The 17,550-nt window shown below is 42.0% G+C and overlaps 1 protein-coding gene and 1 long non-coding RNA gene across 2 annotated transcripts in view; one reads left to right on the forward strand and one right to left on the reverse strand.

The window, feature by feature from the left end:
• Nucleotides 1-9,343: 9,343 nt before the first annotated feature.
• Nucleotides 9,344-10,399, forward strand: OLIG3 (oligodendrocyte transcription factor 3). The gene has a single exon (XM_020980051.2). The coding sequence runs from the start codon at nucleotides 9,450-9,452 to the stop codon at nucleotides 10,266-10,268; it is 819 nt and encodes a 272-aa protein (XP_020835710.2). The 5' UTR covers nucleotides 9,344-9,449; the 3' UTR covers nucleotides 10,269-10,399.
• Nucleotides 10,400-15,375: 4,976 nt separating this feature from the next.
• LOC110203543 (uncharacterized) overlaps nucleotides 15,376-17,550 on the reverse strand; it is a 46,470-nt gene continuing 44,295 nt past the window's right edge. The window contains exon 3 of the long non-coding RNA XR_002322988.2: nucleotides 15,376-17,415. This is a non-coding gene — a long non-coding RNA (uncharacterized LOC110203543). The remainder of the gene's footprint in view (nucleotides 17,416-17,550) is intronic.

Genomic DNA, 17,550 nt, shown 5'->3' on the forward strand with positions numbered 1-17,550 from the left:
ATGAGCACATCAATGTGGTTTCTTAGTTGAAAACTCAAAAGTTCCTTTGGTGTAGAATAGAAAGTTAGGGAATTCTTTGGTGAATTTGATCAGTTAGGGAAAATCTAGGTGATTAAAATTTCTTGTCCCCCCCAAGAGTAGGCTGGTTTTTTCAAACAAGTTTACTGAAATAATGAACTCAGCTCTTCATTTTTGTGTAGGCATAGCCTCTCATCCATTCAGAGATTATTATTCAGAGATATTCAGAGATGTTATAATCCCAAGGGATTCTTCAACATCTGAATTTTTCTCACTGTTTTCTTCTAAGATGAGAATTTTTCTTATTGGCAATCTAGTAAAGCCTATGGACCCCTTCTCAAAATGTTTTCTGAGATAAATAAATACAATGAAATGCATGGATTTATAAGAGAAACCAGTTATATCAAAATACAGTTATCAAAATATTTAACCCCACGTTAAGAATTCCTGCTCTAAACCATATTCACGTCACAATGTGTTGTAAGGTTTAGAGATTATGCATGTGCTCTGCCCAAACTTGGAAACTTTGGCTATTAAAAAATAAGGCTGATTGAAGCAATCTTCATAATATAATCAAAATGGAGTGCTTTAAAAAAAAATCTTAGGACCAACTTTGTATGTGTCTGAGTTTTTACTAAGTATAAGTAAGTGTATTCAAAGACAATCTTCAAATTTCAGTTTCTAAGCTGTGAAAGTAAAATGCATTTGACATTTACATAGCAATTTTATGGTCAACCTGCCTATAATAGCAGAAACAATCTATGCTCACAGTGTGTACTTGAGGCTTCTTTGCCTGAATGTCCTTCAGTTGATAGTTTTACTTTGCCACATTTTTACCCAAGATGTAGTCTTTATAATTTGCCTTACTTGAAGACATTAATAATGATGACAGTAATAACAATAATACTACATAAAAGATCAAAGTTCCAGGTAAATTTTCCTCCCATGTCTTGGTTTTGTGGACATTGAACAGTTAAAATTCGGGTAGTGTCATTTAACAACTATTCCTTATGGACCAAGTGTCAAAGGTTGGATTATGAATCCACAAGGAGCAAAGTCATGTAAATTATAAATATTTGGTAATTAACATATCAACTGTCATTGCATAGAAATTTCAGATTCCATTTTCACTTGGTATTCTAACTACCTTGAGTGACCTTTACAAATTTCAAATTACTAAGAGTTCTGAATACCAGACAGAATTCAAGAACATGTAGATTAACCAAATATTAAGTTGGAGACTCCTGCTCATATCCACAAGTGAAATATGGGAATTTATATTTCAAGAACATTGATGACTTAATCAATCAATTTGCTTACTTCATGAATTAATCACATTTTCTAAATATTTGGTCATAATTGTCCCCACAATAACCAAAAACCTTTCAACTCCCCCCATAGCAGAATTTTTTTTAAAAGCTGCATTAGCCAGATATTTGCTTCAATTATTCATTTCACTTTGTTTGTATAGACACATATAGATAAAACTTGAAACTTTTAGACAATAGTGTGGATCAGCCTACATCATATAGACTGAAGTTTTATACTTTTCATAAAGACTTCGGGTGTTAGGCAAAATCAAATTATGAGCTAAAGTTGACTAAGTAGTAGAAAGTACCAACTTTTCACGTTTTCATAAAAGAAAAAAATCAAACTCAATGCAGACTTCAGTAAAACCTGTTAATAGTCATAACCATAAAGTAACACCTTGAATCTTGTAGAAAACTAATTGGTCTCTGAAAATTATCTAACAATACTGTCATTTTGAATTTCCATGCTTCTGTGTGTGACATCTAATAAAAGTGTTCTCAAAATAAACTTTGCAAATCCATGTCTGTCTGGGGTAGATATTCAAAGCTATCCAAGAAAGTTTCACATCCAACTATGTATAGAAAAACATGTATGCAGTATGTCACTTGCTGGGATTAATGCTGCCCAGTTTACAACCTTATGATAATTGTCAGCCTATATTTCAGTAATGGGAAATAAAGTCATATATTCCATGTTTGTCTATATCTATTTTATCAAGTGAATATAATGGCCTTTCATAATCACTTCATCGCATGTCTGAGTTGGATCCAGAAAATATTTTATTTGATCATTTATGCATGCATATATGAACTCATTATAACAAGAGTAGGCACCTGTAATAAAAGGGCAGTTTAACATTTTAATTTTTTACATAATTAAATATTCCTTTTCCCCCTCTTTCTCTTTAAATAAATGCACTGGTAAAGAAACATTAATTTCTTGTTTCCAGCTTTAACACTGAAAATTACAATGAAATGAATGATGTCTTTAAGATAATTTCATTCATGAAATCAAATTAACATTCTTTGAACATCAGTATTACTACTGCATACAATATGATATAATACCAAATCATGAGTAAATCAACTGGAAAAGAAAAACTGAGTAAAGCTACAAAATAATATTGACCTTCCCAAAGACAGCATTATATTTTAATCCATCATATTCTGCCAATTTTACATTAAAATGTTAAACATTCATTCTAACTGGCATATTGCAAAATAAGTAAACTGATAACAATAAAATAATAGCAAGGAATCATCTGTTTACTGGTTCACAAAATACTGGTATTAATGGAGCCACAATTCCCAAATGCCTAGGCAAATGCCAAGAATGTGTGTGTGTGTGTGTGTGTGTGTATAGATAGATAGATAGATAGATAGATAGATAGATAGATAGATAGATAGAAATTTTGTTATCTCCTCCTTTTATGTGATTGATCACCAGCACTATTTAAATCAACAAATATTCTCGGCTTAATGCAAAAAGATCTGTCCTTCCTATAAACTGTCCTTCAGTTTATAGGCCTCCTACATGTAGAAAAATATAAAGCAGATTTTTGTACCTAGCAGATGTTACCAGGAAAACTACACATATAATCCCAAAGAACCCTAAATAACAAATACCAAACTATACTCACTAATTGAGCAAAATCCTATGAACAAAGCCCAGAAGTTCATATCTCCTTTGACTTTACAAAGTCTTTAAATAATTATAATGAATCTGTAAGTTGTAGCCAGCACTGCTGTTTATGCATCATTAAGATCTGACTTCGACTTCTGCCAGTGTATTAAATTCTCTCTCTATTCACATAATTAGCACCTCATCATTTTATGCTATTCTGGGACTTCCTCACATCCTCCAAGTCTCACATTCAACATTGTGAAAAAGCAGTTACTACTGCATCATAAAATGCTGCTTTCCTTTATCTTCTGCTATTTTTCCTGTATGAAATCAGATTCAAAAAGAAGGGGAGGGTGGACAGATATAGCTGTACCAGCAAGTGAGTTTCAGCCTTTCTGCCATGATAGAGAGAGAGAGAGAGAGAGACAGACAGACAGACAGACAGACAGACACACAAGTAAATGATAAAGAGACATAAATGGTATGGGGAAAAATTTTCCCCATATCTAAATTAATCTCAGTAATCCTATCCAACCAAACCTAGGTCCCTGTATCCTTCTTTTATCTCATTTTGTTGTTTTGTACTCAGTTTCCCTCTTTAAATGTAGAACTCAGTATTTTATATGTATCTTAACATGACAACAATCAGATGTTAAGGTTAGATAGGGTTTGTAGTGGTGGTGGTTTTACATTTGTTGTTATTTTGGTAAGAGCTATAAATTTTTATTGTGCTTCCCTGACTATTGAACTCAGATAATGGAAAGAAACTATTTTCTAAGAAATTCTTTAACAATCTGATAACTCTCGGGCATTTATTTTCTTAGTTGGGCTTTCCTCCTGAATATAGCTGTGACTTCTTTGATTTCTCCCGAAGAGAGAAAGCAGGACAGATAGTGTTCAGATAGCTGTCAAAGGTTTTACAGGTGGTAGTGGGATGGGGTAGTGTTTTCAGTGGAGCTGATGTGCTTTCCCTAGTTGCTGGGTGACTGGCTTCTTACAGTCCCAGTGCCACAGGCAGTGCTCAGGGATGGTGAAATATGCTTCTAGGATCCTAGGAGTTTTCGCTTCAAAACAAAATTTGCATTCCGCCCAAGCCACCGGCTTCTAGAGAGCAGAATTTGAGGCCACGTCTCTATTTGAGGAGCCGAGGGGGCCAGGAAACCAAGCTGCTCCTTTTGGAGGTCACACAAGGACATCTGGTAAGAGGGGATTGTAGGTCCCCTAGATATATAAAGGACGGGCTAGGACCGAGGGGAGGATGTTGCTTTTTTGTTATTGTTGTAGTTGTTTTTTTTTAAACTCACTTACCTGGACATGACTATATGTCCCTAAGCAAGACCAAATCTGAGAACCATCCTTTAGTCGCGAAAACGGTGGGAAAAAGCCCAACATGGGCAATTCTGAGATTTGGCCAGAGGTGTCTGCCCAGAGCAGACAAGAGGCTGCCGTGAGGAGTCAGTATACCCCGGCGTGGAAAGGTCCATAGGAGCCCTTTGGGTTTTTCTGACACTAGATGGTGTGTGTGTGTGTGTGTGTGTGTGTGTGTGTGTGTGTGTGTGTGTGTGTGCAGCGGGGCGGGAGAAGCTGGTTATTCCTGTGTTCTGTTCGTCTGACTCCTGGACATGGATCATCGCTTTAAGAGCCCAAGATAAATACCTCTGGGCCCGTTCCGAAGTACTTGCCACAGGGCCAATTAAACTCTTCAGCCCTACGAGGAACTTTTTGGAAAGATGAGAAGGAAGAAATCCCCGTGAACTACAAGAAGCTGGCGTGGTCCCAGGATTTCAGCGCAAGTTGTGAGGTTCGCCCAACCTGATACTACAGTTGCCAGCAGGCCAGCCCTCCTTCTTCTTTCACCCTCCTCCCTCTCCCTTCCTCAATCTGATTTGGAAAACTAAGGCATTGGGCTCAGCGGTCCCAGGGTGGCTGCGCCCCTCTCAAAGTGTGAACATTCTTTGAATGGAGCCCCTGAGACAGTGCCAAGTTTATGGCTGAAGGTTCCAGGGATGTTCTTCTGCAGCTCGCACACACACACATACACTTGCCCATACCACAAACCGGCGCAGACACACAATGAATACACATACACGTACAGCCTAGATACACATACACACTGGCGTGCGCGCGGAACCAAAGCTAAGCCTGGAAATGAGTGAAGAGGGCTCTTGGATAGGAATATATTGGAGGAAAACACATCTGCATTTAGCCTCAGGAGCCTGATGTCGCGTACCTCTGTCCTCTTCTTGGGCCTATTTTTGAAGGTTTCATTGTAAGCTGCGGGTTCTTTCACAACTGCAGAAACAAATTACCTTCTAGAGGAAAGGCACCTTCATTTCCTCAGAGGTGGGTAGTTAAATGCATCGTGTATTTGGAGCAAGAGAGCCTGACTAGGGTTTGAAGCGCAGTTCTGTCTTTTAACCACTTCCTCTGTTACCTCGGACCTCACCTCTCTGGGGCTCAGTGTTCTCACCTGCTCAAAGAAGTAGGGCAAACTAGATTATATTTAAAGTCCCTTCCAACTCTAAAACTTACGAATTTATTCTTGGAAAAAAGTCTCTGCCTATTTCTTGAGAGAGGCTTTGAGAATTCTATCTGAAAGAAGCTTCACTCTTCCTCCTCCTCCTCCTCCTCCTCCTCCTCCTCTTCTTCTTCTTCTTCTTCTTCTTCTTCTTCTTCTTCTCTCTCTCTCTCTCTCTCCTCTCTCTCTCTCTCTCTCTCTCTCTCTCCTCTCTCTCTCTCTCTCTCTCTCTCTCTCTCTCTCTCTCTCTCTCTCGTCTCTTCCCCTTCTTCTCCCGATTCTCTCTTCCAAAAAACTGGGAAAACAACTCAATCTGTCAATTCCCATCTATCCCAAACTTTGACTACTACGCCGCCGCCCGGCATACTACCCTTTGGGAGGGGAACTTAGCGTCATCAGAAAATAGGGTGAAAGGTAAAAGACTCGTGATCCGTGGACGATTTAGGGAGACCCCTGTTTTCGTGCAGCAGATTCTTCCATCCTAAATTTGCTTCGGGGCATACCCTCTTGACTAGAGAGAAAAACATAATCTGAGAAGGTTTGGTTTCTATGCCGGCAAAGGTATGCCTCTAGTCAAGGTATGTCAAAGCAGTACATTGCGCTGCTCCATTTGGATTCATCCACCTCTGCAGAGATATCTTGCGCAGGAGTTCTGTCAGAAAGCCACTTTTTCCTCTGATCCTACTTCGGGAACTGGCTCTGTCTATCTGATTGAGCAAAGCAATCTGCAATTAACATGATTTGTTTCATTTGCCCTATCACAACTCCTTTTTGGTGGCTGATTTAAATTTAACATCGGTGCTAAGCATTAAGAGGCTACTCTTTAAAAACAAACAAACAAACAACTATGAGTTTTTCTAATGAAGAAAATAGGTATGGAAATGATCCATCTAGATGAAGTGTAGTCGCCCCCTCCCCGCACTAGGCCCCGATATTCCTTCAATCCAAACTGAAAAGGAATGTTCTCAATTAGAAGAGAGGGAGGGAAGGAAGGACAGGAGGAAGGAAGGAAGGAAGGAAGGAAGGAAGGAAGGAAGGAAGGAAGGAAGGAAGGAAGGAAGGAAGGAAGGAAGGAAGGAAGGAAGGAAGGAAGGAAGGAAGGAGAAAGAAAGAAAGGAGAAAGAAAGAAAGAAAGAGAAAGAAAGAAAGAAAGAAAGAAAGAAAGAAAGAAAGAAAGAAAGAAAGAAAGAAAGAAAGAAAGAAAGAAAGAAAGAAAGAAAGAAAGAAAGAAAGAAAGAAAGAAAGAAAGAAAAGAGGGCTAGAGGAGGAGGGAGGAAAAGTAATAGATCAGGACTCAGGTGAATTTTTGACTATAGAGTGGAGCCCCCAGCGTGACTTAGTCAAACTATGTGTGCTGAATCAGGAAACTGACACATTTGACTTAATGATACCAGTTTCCAAACAGTCTAATGAAAATCTAATTTATACGAATATATATACATATATATTGATTATGAAAAGTGTCAGCTAAATAAAGTGATCCCAATAGACAGTTGCTCATCTTGCGCAATACGATAAAAATGTAATTGCGCATCTTTCCAAAAGAATTACTTGAATGCTTCGTTCTGCAAGAAAGTCTGTTCAAGCGATGAAGGAAAGGGGCAAGCGAGTGACCTCTTTCGGTTCTTTTCGGACACGGTAGCTTTGACCTTGCCCTTGGACGAAGAGCGAGTGAGCTGTCGCCGCCCTCCCCCCCTTATTTTTCTCTTAAAGATCTAGCGCCAATACCCTTTGCCCTATGAGTTCAGTATGCAAAAAGCATTTGTTCCAATGCTCCCTTTCTCCTCCCAGGCATCGCTAACAGGTCCACAGATGTGCCTCTAATTTTATCAGCCGATTAGGCACAGCGTCTTAAAGCACGGAAACTCTTGATCTCTACGAGGACCTTCCTCTTCCGGTGGGGCCTCAATTTGTATCAGTGAAATTGTAGGGTCTTCATTAATGTCTCCTTTAGACCCCGACGCTCCTTAGAGTGAAAAGTCCCAGGGCCCTGCTTGTCAGGGGTTCCCTCATTGGTGTAATTTTCCCTCTCTAGCCCCACCTCGAGATCTTTTTTCTGTTTCTTCAAAGCCAAGGCAACCGCAAAGACACAGAGGGGCAGGTTGTGTGATGCAAACAGGCAACAGCTGTAGATCAGGGACCTGCAGTTCCCAGACTCCAGCACTGCCCTCATCCTTCTTTAGTTTTTCCGCACTTCTGGCTCATTCGTCCAAGGTTCTCCATCTCCTCTCCCCATTCCTTTGTTGTCCTCTCAATCCTTAAATGAGACACCACCAGCACCAGCACCAGCACCAGCACCAACACCACCAAACCATATGTGTAGGGAGGTAGGGGACAGTAGGGAAGGCTCCTGTATAGCACCATATACCCATGCCTCTCAAAGTGCTCAAACTTTCCAAGAGAACAAACTCACTGGCACATCCAGACCCAAAGGCCTCTTAAACTAATTACAGAAATTTTGAAGCAAATGTTTTCTCTCCAGAAATTAAAATGATTCTATGATCCATCTTGTTTAAAGCCTTTATACTAGAAAAATACAGGGTGAGGTAGGAGACATTTTAGTTAAAGTTCTGTTAAGTTCTGGAGGCGTAGATCTGGAATGCAGCCCATCCTTAGTCGGGAACCATTTTTGTCTTCTCCCACGACTAATATGACTTAGTGTTGTATAACATGTCAAATTCTTCTAGGAATGATTTCTATTATTCTTTTCCTTCCTTAATTCTCCCCGATTTACCCTTGATTCAAGTTTCCATTTTTTTTAGAGGTTCCTCGTTGAAAAAGAGATAATTACACATTTCGAGCATTTTCCCAGTTAATTTTTTTAAGAAATGGCAGTGTAGCTATAATCTTAGACAGACAGACAGATAGATATAGATAGATAGATAGATAGATAGATAGATAGATAGATAGATAGATAGATAGATAGATAGATAGATAGATAGATAAAGGAGAAATACAAGACAACCAGAAACAAAGATAGAAAACTCGCAGTAGCTTCTGGGACGACCAAAGAAGTTATCAGCATCCAGAGAACTGGGTCTGTTTGCCTGTACAAATTCCGTATTAGAAGGTCCGGGCCGGGGGGGGGGGGGGGGGAGTAATGAACAGAAGATCAATATCAGGAAAAGAAAAAAGAACAGAACCTATTTTCTAGAAAATGGTTGAAAAAAAGACTTTAAAAAAAAACCCAAAACGATACGCAAGACACCACCGAAGCTCTGCTTCACTCCTTGCTGCTCAAACCTTTCAAACCTGTACCTCTTTTACCCACTAGACAATTCCCTAAAACTGCCCGCTGGTGGAGAAGAGAACCTGTTTTTGTTTAGTGTTTGTATTTATTTGTTCTTTAAATTTCAATCTCAATAGAGTGATCCAGTCCCCTCCAATTTTCCTTTTTATCTCTTTGGTCTGTTACGTGTGATTCGGCTAGAGAAATTGGAAACGGGGCTGAAAGAAATGGGGAAGGAGGGAGATAAAAAATAAAAACTAAGAAGAAGGCGTGAACGCAGAGCGGTGAGTGTGTCAATCAAAGGGTTTTGTGTCTCCTTGGCTCCTGACGGTCCATAGCAGAGGTGTCCCAGGGTGGCACCACAATGAATATGAATAGGAGTCCTTGCTAAATGGGACAGTCAAAGCGCACCGCCCTGAATGATGGCACGTCATCCTAACCAGACCAGTATAGATAGGAGGGCTCCTTTTGTCTCTTTTCTCTGCGGCAGCTCTATAAAAGCCCCTCTTTTTCAGCGTGAGGTTAGTTCAAGCACACACCAACTAGCTGTCCAGGAAAGACTGACTAACCAGAGAGAGGGGAGGGAGAGAAGAGGGGAAAGAGTTTCCTCCGTTTTTCTTCTGTTTTGCAGCGGAGAAGTGGGTTCTTGTGCAGTTGGGATTTAAAAAAAAAAAAAACCTGATTTGCTTTACTTTGATTGCCATCTTCTCCCCTAAAAAGCTTCTGATAGCAGGGATCTCCTCTAATAAAATGAATTCTGACTCAAGCTCTGTCTCCAGCAGAGCTTCCTCTCCGGACATGGATGAGATGTACCTGAGAGACCATCATCACCATCACCACCATCACCACCAGGATAGCCGCCTCAACTCGGTCTCCTCCACCCAGGGGGACCTGGTGCAGAAGATGTCTGGGGAAGGCCTCTCCCGCAGCGGATCTAAAGCGGGAGGTGAGAGCAGCAAATACAAAATTAAAAAGCAGCTCTCAGAGCAGGACCTGCAGCAGCTCCGGCTGAAAATCAACGGAAGGGAGCGCAAGAGGATGCATGACCTAAACCTCGCCATGGACGGACTTCGAGAGGTCATGCCCTACGCCCACGGGCCCTCCGTCAGAAAGCTGTCCAAAATAGCCACACTCCTGCTGGCCAGAAACTACATCCTGATGCTCACCAGCTCCCTGGAGGAGATGAAGAGGTTGGTGGGCGAGATCTATGGGGGGCATCACTCCGCTTTCCACTGCGGGACTGTCGGGCACTCTGCGGGGCACCCAACCCACGCGGCCAGTGCTGTGCACCAGGTGCACCCCATCTTAGGTAGCGCTCTTTCTTCCACCAACACCTCTTCACCACTCTCAGCGTCCCTCCCCGGGATTGGTACCATCCGGCCGCCCCATTCTCTGCTCAAAGCCCCGTCCACACCTCCGGCCCTGCAGCTTGGCAGCGGCTTCCAGCACTGGGCCGGACTGCCGTGCCCCTGTACTATATGCCAGATGCCCCCGCCGCCGCACCTGTCCGCCCTCACCACGGCCAACATGGCCCGCCTGTCCGCGGAATCCAAGGACTTGCTCAAGTGACCCATGGCCCCCAGACTGGAGAGGATTCAAGAAAGAGGCGGGGTGGGGAGCTACCGATGACTGGAGGCGCAGGAGACACCCTGAACCTCGGACGCCCTTTGAGATGCCAGAGAAAACACTTTAAACTGGGGAGGGGGGAACAAATCTACCCGTGGTGGTGTAGGGGGATTCGAACAAGACGTCCTGTGTTTGCATGCATGCTTCTTTTTGCCATTGAAGCCACTTGCCACATGCTCTTGTCAAAACTGCATTTGTTGTATAAACAGGGATGAGGGTAGTGAAAAAAAAAATCGGCCTTGAAAAGGTAATGTCCTAGTTGGATCTTCAGGCTCTGTTTTCTTACTTTGGGGGGCGGGGGGACAGAGAGAGAGAGAAATACCCCTAATGTGAAAAGGCAATGTATATATTTCATTGAAATGGATGCAATTCTGATCATTACTGTATGTACTATCCACAGGTTCCTAAACTTCCTTTAAAGCTAAACTCAGTTTCGGGATCTCTTCCTCTTCGGGGTCCAGGGCTTGACTTCTTAGTGGATGCTCCTTTGAACATAGGTCAAAAGAATGCTTGCATGCTTCTCAATGAATCTCGTTTATTATGTCCTGGCCTTGGTGCCTCACTCCTTGTAACAAGGATTTACTAGTGAATTCTCTGAAGTATTCCATAGTCTCGTCTGTGGCAGTTTGAAACGAAAACGGGGGCATCTAGTGCAAAAAGCTCACACTCTTGAGCACTCACGCACACCTTCCCCCACCCCTCCGACGGAATATGAACTCTGCTGGCAGTTGTAGGGGCAGGCATTTCAGCCGCCTGGGAGCCCCCCCCCCCCCCGCATTCGCACTCCCACTCCTCCTTGGCCCTATCTCCCTTGCTCAGCTCTTGTGCATGCAGGGTCGGCTCTGACAGGAGAGCAATCGGTATTATCAGATTTTAAAACATTGGGGTGTTTGATTCATTTTGTGTTGTTTTGAGGGGGTTGGAGTTCTGTTTGGTTTGGTTTTCCTGGGCATTTGCTTGAAATATTTTGTTAGGGCCTCAAAGACAATGGGTGTCTTTATTTTTTATATATTCTTGATAACTATGGATATATTTATTATTGACCAGTGTTTCTGGATGAGATTTCAAATAAAATGGAAAAAAATTTAAAATTCTGGCTTTGCCTTTGCCTTAAATTTTAGGAAAAAAGGGGACAAGATAAAGGTAGAAAGAGTGTGTTCATTTTGTGGGGAAGAGGTGAGTGAAGGGGTTATAATTTCTCTAATTCCATGTAGGGAATGACCTTGTATAGAAGGAACTGATAGTAGATGAACTCCCCAACTACTACTAAGATATAGATAGATAGATACATAGATAGATAGATAGATAGATAGATAGATAGATAGATAGATAGATAGATAGATATAGATATAGACATATACACACACAAATATACACACATATATACACATACATGTATATAACCCCACAAATAACAAAAATATGCATTGTATTATATATATACATACATACATATATCATCTCTCTCTGTGTTATATAATCCTCAATTTTCTTTGGGCATTGTTTTAAGACTCTCTTTTGTGATCTAATGCTGTTTGAGTTTTTTCTGTCCCCACAGTAAGGTTGCCACCTCATCAAATAGAAAAAAATAATAATAAACTGGAGTACTAAAGTGACAGAAATAAAAGGCAGAATGGCAAATATGGGACCCTGTGCTGACAATCAACAGAGAAAACAAAGAAAGCTGTAAGTAACTTTTTTCTACTTTAAAGCTGATGCTTCAGATTGGAACTCCAGTCTGTAGTGTTTTCCCTCAATTTAAAAATTAATTTATATTTTTAGAACTGTAACACCCCCACACCCATACCTCCTACCAATCCTCTCCCACCCCCAGCAGTTTATTCTCCTGAGAAAAGAGAATAAAACTCCCCTCTGTAAATGATGTTCTGGGGTTAATTCTAATGACCACAGAAGTCACCTAGTTCCCCTGTCTTGTTGATTTATAGCAGGAATCTAACTTCTTTTCCCCCTCCCATTGAGGGCCTGGAGGGCAAAATAAGAGGTAGATGCCTTCTTCGAAGGGAATAGCCAAATAGTGTGCATTAAGTATTGTTTTCCTTCTGAACAATTTCCTCTTTCCTCCCACCTTCCCTTTTTATCAGTTGTTTTTTCTTTTAATAAAGGTAGAGAGTGAGCTTTACTTGGGGAATGATTTTTAGAGAATTAAGGAAATATAGAGATAGCGTTCATTGGATATTGCACAGTTGACACCCTGCCCTGCTTCCCACTGAAATTCTCACTTAAATTTCATGGAATATCCCCCAATAAATTCAGGATGACATATAAATAATATTCTCTCTCTCTCTCTCTCTCTCTCTCTCTCTCTCTCTCTCTCTCTCTCTCTCTCTCTCTCTCTCTCTCTCTCTCTCTCCCTCTCTCTCTCTCTCTCCCTCTCTCTCTCTTTCTCTCTCTCTCTTTCTCTCTCCTCTCCTCTCCCACTTTTCCCTCCTCTCCTGTACCATCCTCTTCTCTCCCTTCCTCTTCATTCTGTAGAACTTTCTCCCCGCTTTCTCTGCCCTATTAAGATTTCCATGCAAGATGATGGAATTGCTACAGAAAAAGCTTACATGTAAGACATTTTTTATTCCTTTCCTTTCCTTTCCTCTTCTCTTCTTTTCTTTTTTCTTTTTTTCTTTCTTCTTTTTAATTTAATAAGAAAATGACACAGATTTCAGAGAAACCAAAGGATGTCTGCATTGACGTGGGTCTGAAGGTCTCTGGCTTCCCTACCATCCCCAAAGGCCGCCTGTGGAGTCAGTGGGATGGGGTGAAGGATATAGTGAGGACTGGAGGTGGAAGAAGGGGGGAGAGTATCCATTGGGTTTAGACAGACAAATGGGGGAATAATAGTCTGTTTCCCTTGGGTGATTCATTTCACTGGGTGAGGAAGGAGCTGCTGAGGATTTATTTGAAACAAGCACAAGGCAACCGCAGAGCCTTTCCCTGTGAGTTTATTATCTAGAAAGAGGAAGGGGGAGCGGTTCATTAATCAGAAAAATAGGCTTCTTTCCCTCACTAAAGCAGCTCATTTCTGTCTTATTTTGAAAAGCCTCTTTGAGATTTGCTTGCAGGTGTCTGCATGGCCTTGGTCCTCTCCCCTCGTCTTCAGAGACAAACAGGATATAGGTCACCTGGAGAGTTAGGAATAAACTTTACTGGTTTCATTGAATCCTAGAATGCTCCAGCCAGAAGGAACATTGGGGATCACGTAATCCAGCCCTCTTGTTTTTTAAACAACTAAAGCCCAGAGACTTTAAGCAACTTGCTTCAAGGTCACAGACCTAGTCAGTGACTCAATTAGAACTCGAATTCTGGTCTCTCTGGCTGGCCCTGGTCCTGTGCTTTTTCAGTAGTCCTATGCTCTTTCAGCAGTTAAGTCAATGATTTTGAAACAAACAATCTCTCAACTCAGTGGTATTCTTCTGCACCAGGGGTTTACTCCAGTGGTTGCCCGGCTACTGCTATTATAGCTGGATAAAGAATCCCACCAAGCTCCCTAAATTCCCATGAGCCGGTAAGCTGTTAAAGAGAACAGCTGAAAGGCGAGCTTCTTGGCTAATTTAGATAGGAAGAGCCTTGGGAGTAGATGAGAAACAGGGTGGACTTTGGGAAGGACTCCTGAGCTGATCTGAAAAGTGAGGAACAACTTTCAAAGTTGTCACAGTTCCCATAAAAATGAGGCAGATGATCAGAGCTGCTGTCCTCTTTTGTGAGGCTCTTAACTTTGATAGTAGTTAGGGGCAGATGGTGGTTAGATTGTGAAGGGGGAAAGTAAAAATACCTTAAGGGAAAAGTAAAACCCTGTGAAACATGCAAAAGGAATGTGAGCCATATTCCCAGATTTCTCTAGGCTCAACAACAAACTTTCATATCAGTCTTTTAAGAAAAAGAACTTAATACTGTGGGTTCAGCATGAATACCTACTGTAGGGTGGATTGGTACACAGGTTTGTGTACCTTTTACTTCCGCAATTTAAAGATATTAAATTCTCAATGGAATCATCTCAGGAACAAGATAACTTGGCATTATCCTTAGAATAAAAAGAGAGATGAGAAGGATTCCAAACCAGTTTGAATGCAGTAAAGTATTTATGATACCAATGATACCAATTCTCCTTACTTCAAAAGTTCTAAGTAGCTTTACTTCTTTGTCCATAAACACCTATGGCTAAATCTATGATCTTATGAACATGATGATAGGACTATACGCATCCCAAATTAAGCCATGCTTTGTTTTTGTTTTTGTTTTTAAGTGAAGAATGGAAATCAAAGACTTTCAAACCTATCAGTACAAGTGATTTGACTTTTCAAAGACAGAGGGGAAAAGATACCAGCTCAAGTGTGGATTAGAGTTGTAAAAGTCAGGCAGGCAGGAGTGTGGTTGGTTTTGTTTTGTTTTGTTTTTTGTTTTAGAATATCCCATCCCAGAGACAAAAGTTTTGGTTCCTTTGTTATATCTCTCAACTTCAACAGGACACATTTTTAGCTGATCAACAGGGACAGAACTTTTCTAGGAGTGATGCTAGGGAATCCTCATAACTCCTCTTGCTCTATCAGTTTAGCACATAGATTTCTCCCCCCAGAGGAAGGACTACTAACTCCCACCCAGAGAAGGGACTGGAAGGACTGTTAACTCCACTATTAAGAGCACAGGTAGGATTGCAAAAAGCTCCAGAGCAATTTCTTTCCCATTTATTCTCCCTGGCCCTCTCCTTACCTCCCCACCCAACACATAGTTATTGTTTTATTGTTCCTTCCTTCTCTCATCTTCAGGTTCACCCCATCCATTGCTCAGTTAGGAAAGTGTTTAAAACACACCATAGGCAAATAACCATATGTAAATATATACATACAAATGTATATATTGAAGAGCATGCATTTTATGTATATATGTACATGTATATAAAGAAGAGAACTGTTTATGTACAAACATGTATATGAATCTATATATCTAAATGTATCTTAAAGAGAACACTTCCTTATTTCCATTTGATGCTATCCCCCCAGATCTCTCCAGCTAGAATGGAATCCCAGGGGCACAAACTTGGGTTGCAAAATTTTTGGGTTCCTATCTAGACATGGGTGAGTTAGTATGTTTTCCAAGAAACAGCTGGAGGTCCTATTGGGGAATGTGTTACAGCTGTGGTCACTGTCACAGCAGGGTCCAGGGACACAGGAGATGGAGATCCCTCTCTAGGTCCTTCCCCTGGGTTCTGCTGCTAGCATCCGACAGCCTCCAGTCACTTCCATTCACTTTGCTGTGGAGAACTCATTCCCTGGGCAGGTCCAGCTCTTCAGACCTCCTTGTAGAGGATGGGATGGTTGGGCAGAGGGGCCTCTGCTTCCCAGCAAGTTAGTAAACAATTACTATGTGCCAGGAAAAAAAAATTGCCGGGCATACAAAGTAGAAGTGGAGCCTGCTGTATTGCCGTCCCAGAAAGAGAGCTCAAAGAAAACTTGTTCACGCTAGGGGACTCGCTCATTCTGCAATGCCTGCAGTTACCTACCCTTAGAGCTATTCCTATTCTCACACCCCTGCTGGCTGTGCCTCTAGACCTTAGACCAGGTCCTACAAGATTTTCTTTGGATCCGGACCTACAAATCAATACTACCTCCAACTTGTGTGGGACAGACTCTGCCAAACTGGTCACTCACAAAAATCTCCCTCTGGATAAGGCCCTGACTTGTTCCCTAGCCAGTGCCTGCACTGCCCTACGTTGGAGCTGCTAAAAAGGAGGGAGAAGGGATGGAAAAGGGGGAAGAGGGCCTGGTAAGATGGATAAACATGATGCCTTTTGGAACGAAGGCCAGAAGTGACCGAGGCTCCAGAGGAGCCAGCCGCATTGGTGGACTCGGAGTCTGGCTGTTCACCAGCACCCAGGCTTCTGGCTTCATTTTCCTCAGCAGAGCAATCACGGTATAACAATCGAGAGGAAGAATGTTGTAAGAAAACATTCGCCCAAAACAGATGTTGAACAGGCACCTGCATATAAATATTGACAAATAGAATACCTATGAATTGTCCATTTACTGTTTTATGGGAAATAATGTACACATACTAATGGGTGCACTCAGGCACACATGCACACACGATAGTTAACAATACATATATACATTAACATACATAAACACACGCATGTGCACGCTTACACATGCCTACATACGTCCTAATGTTATATGTGTGTGTTATACGCATATATACATGCATACACAGTGATATATGCATATATGTGCATACAGAGTTTCCTCATCTGTTGATCGAATTGGGCTTCCGGCTAAGCAGTTCTGAGGTTCCACTGCAAGTCTGCGGCCCCTCGCTACTAAGAGAAAGCGACTTTCCGGTTTCCAAACTTTCCGAGTGGCTGGGGGCAAGGGTGTAGGGCGAGCCTGGGAGACTGGGGTTAGGGAGTGAACGAGGGAGGAAGCAAGCAGTGAGTGGGGTACTTCAGCAGCTGTAGTTGCTCCCACTTTGGAGTCCTCATTTCGTCCCTGGGAGCTTTCCCTGGACCAGGACAGCAGGAAAAGAGGCTTTCTGTCTACGGGCTAGACATAGTAGCACCAAATGCCTTTCCAGGGTTTGAGTCCAGTTATCCATTACTGCGGGAAACCCAATCGGGAGAATTATGTGTGTGTGAATTTTAAGTGAGAGTGTGAGTGCTATTGTGAATGTGTTTGTTTGTCTGTGTGCGTCCATTTGTGTGCACGGTCTTATGGGGAAAGGGGTTAAGGGGATGGAGCGAGGAAGTCTTACAATCAGAAAATATTCGGGCACTGAAAAGCTTGCCGCGAATATCGAATACCTTCCTCCCAGTTGAGAGAAGTAAATACCAAGTTTACATTCCGGCGCAGCCCAATCCGAACCTATTGGGCTGATTTGCCCAGACTATGTCAAGTCTTCCTTTAGTCTTCTGGGTTTGGCTGCTGTTGTGTCGAGCAAGCAAGGATTGTAGGTTACTGGTTACTGGCAAACCGAGATGGGACAAAGAAGGTCCTGAGTAACATAGTGGATCCATGTTCAACCTTCTGTCTCTCCCATCCAGGGCTACCTAGAATAGGAAATGGCCCCCGGGAGAATTGCCTGAAAGGAGATGCTGGAGAGAGAGAGAGAGAGAGAGACAGAAAGAGAGAGAGAGAGAGAGAGAGAGAGAGAGAGAGAGAGAGAGAGAGAGAGAGAGAGAGAGAGAGAGAGAGAGAATAAGACAACGAAGAAGGGTCAAACACCTTTA

Source organism: Phascolarctos cinereus, unplaced genomic scaffold, assembly GCF_003287225.1.
Source record: "Phascolarctos cinereus isolate Bilbo 61053 unplaced genomic scaffold, phaCin_HiC Scaffold_5;HRSCAF=322, whole genome shotgun sequence".
In the NCBI taxonomy this organism is placed as follows: domain Eukaryota; kingdom Metazoa; phylum Chordata; class Mammalia; order Diprotodontia; family Phascolarctidae; genus Phascolarctos; species Phascolarctos cinereus.

What these genes read in the sequence shown, in the direction of transcription:
- OLIG3 (XM_020980051.2), top strand. Translation starts at nt 9,450, where the DNA reads ATGAATTCTGACTCAAGCTCTGTCTCCAGCAGAGCTTCCTCTCCGGAC.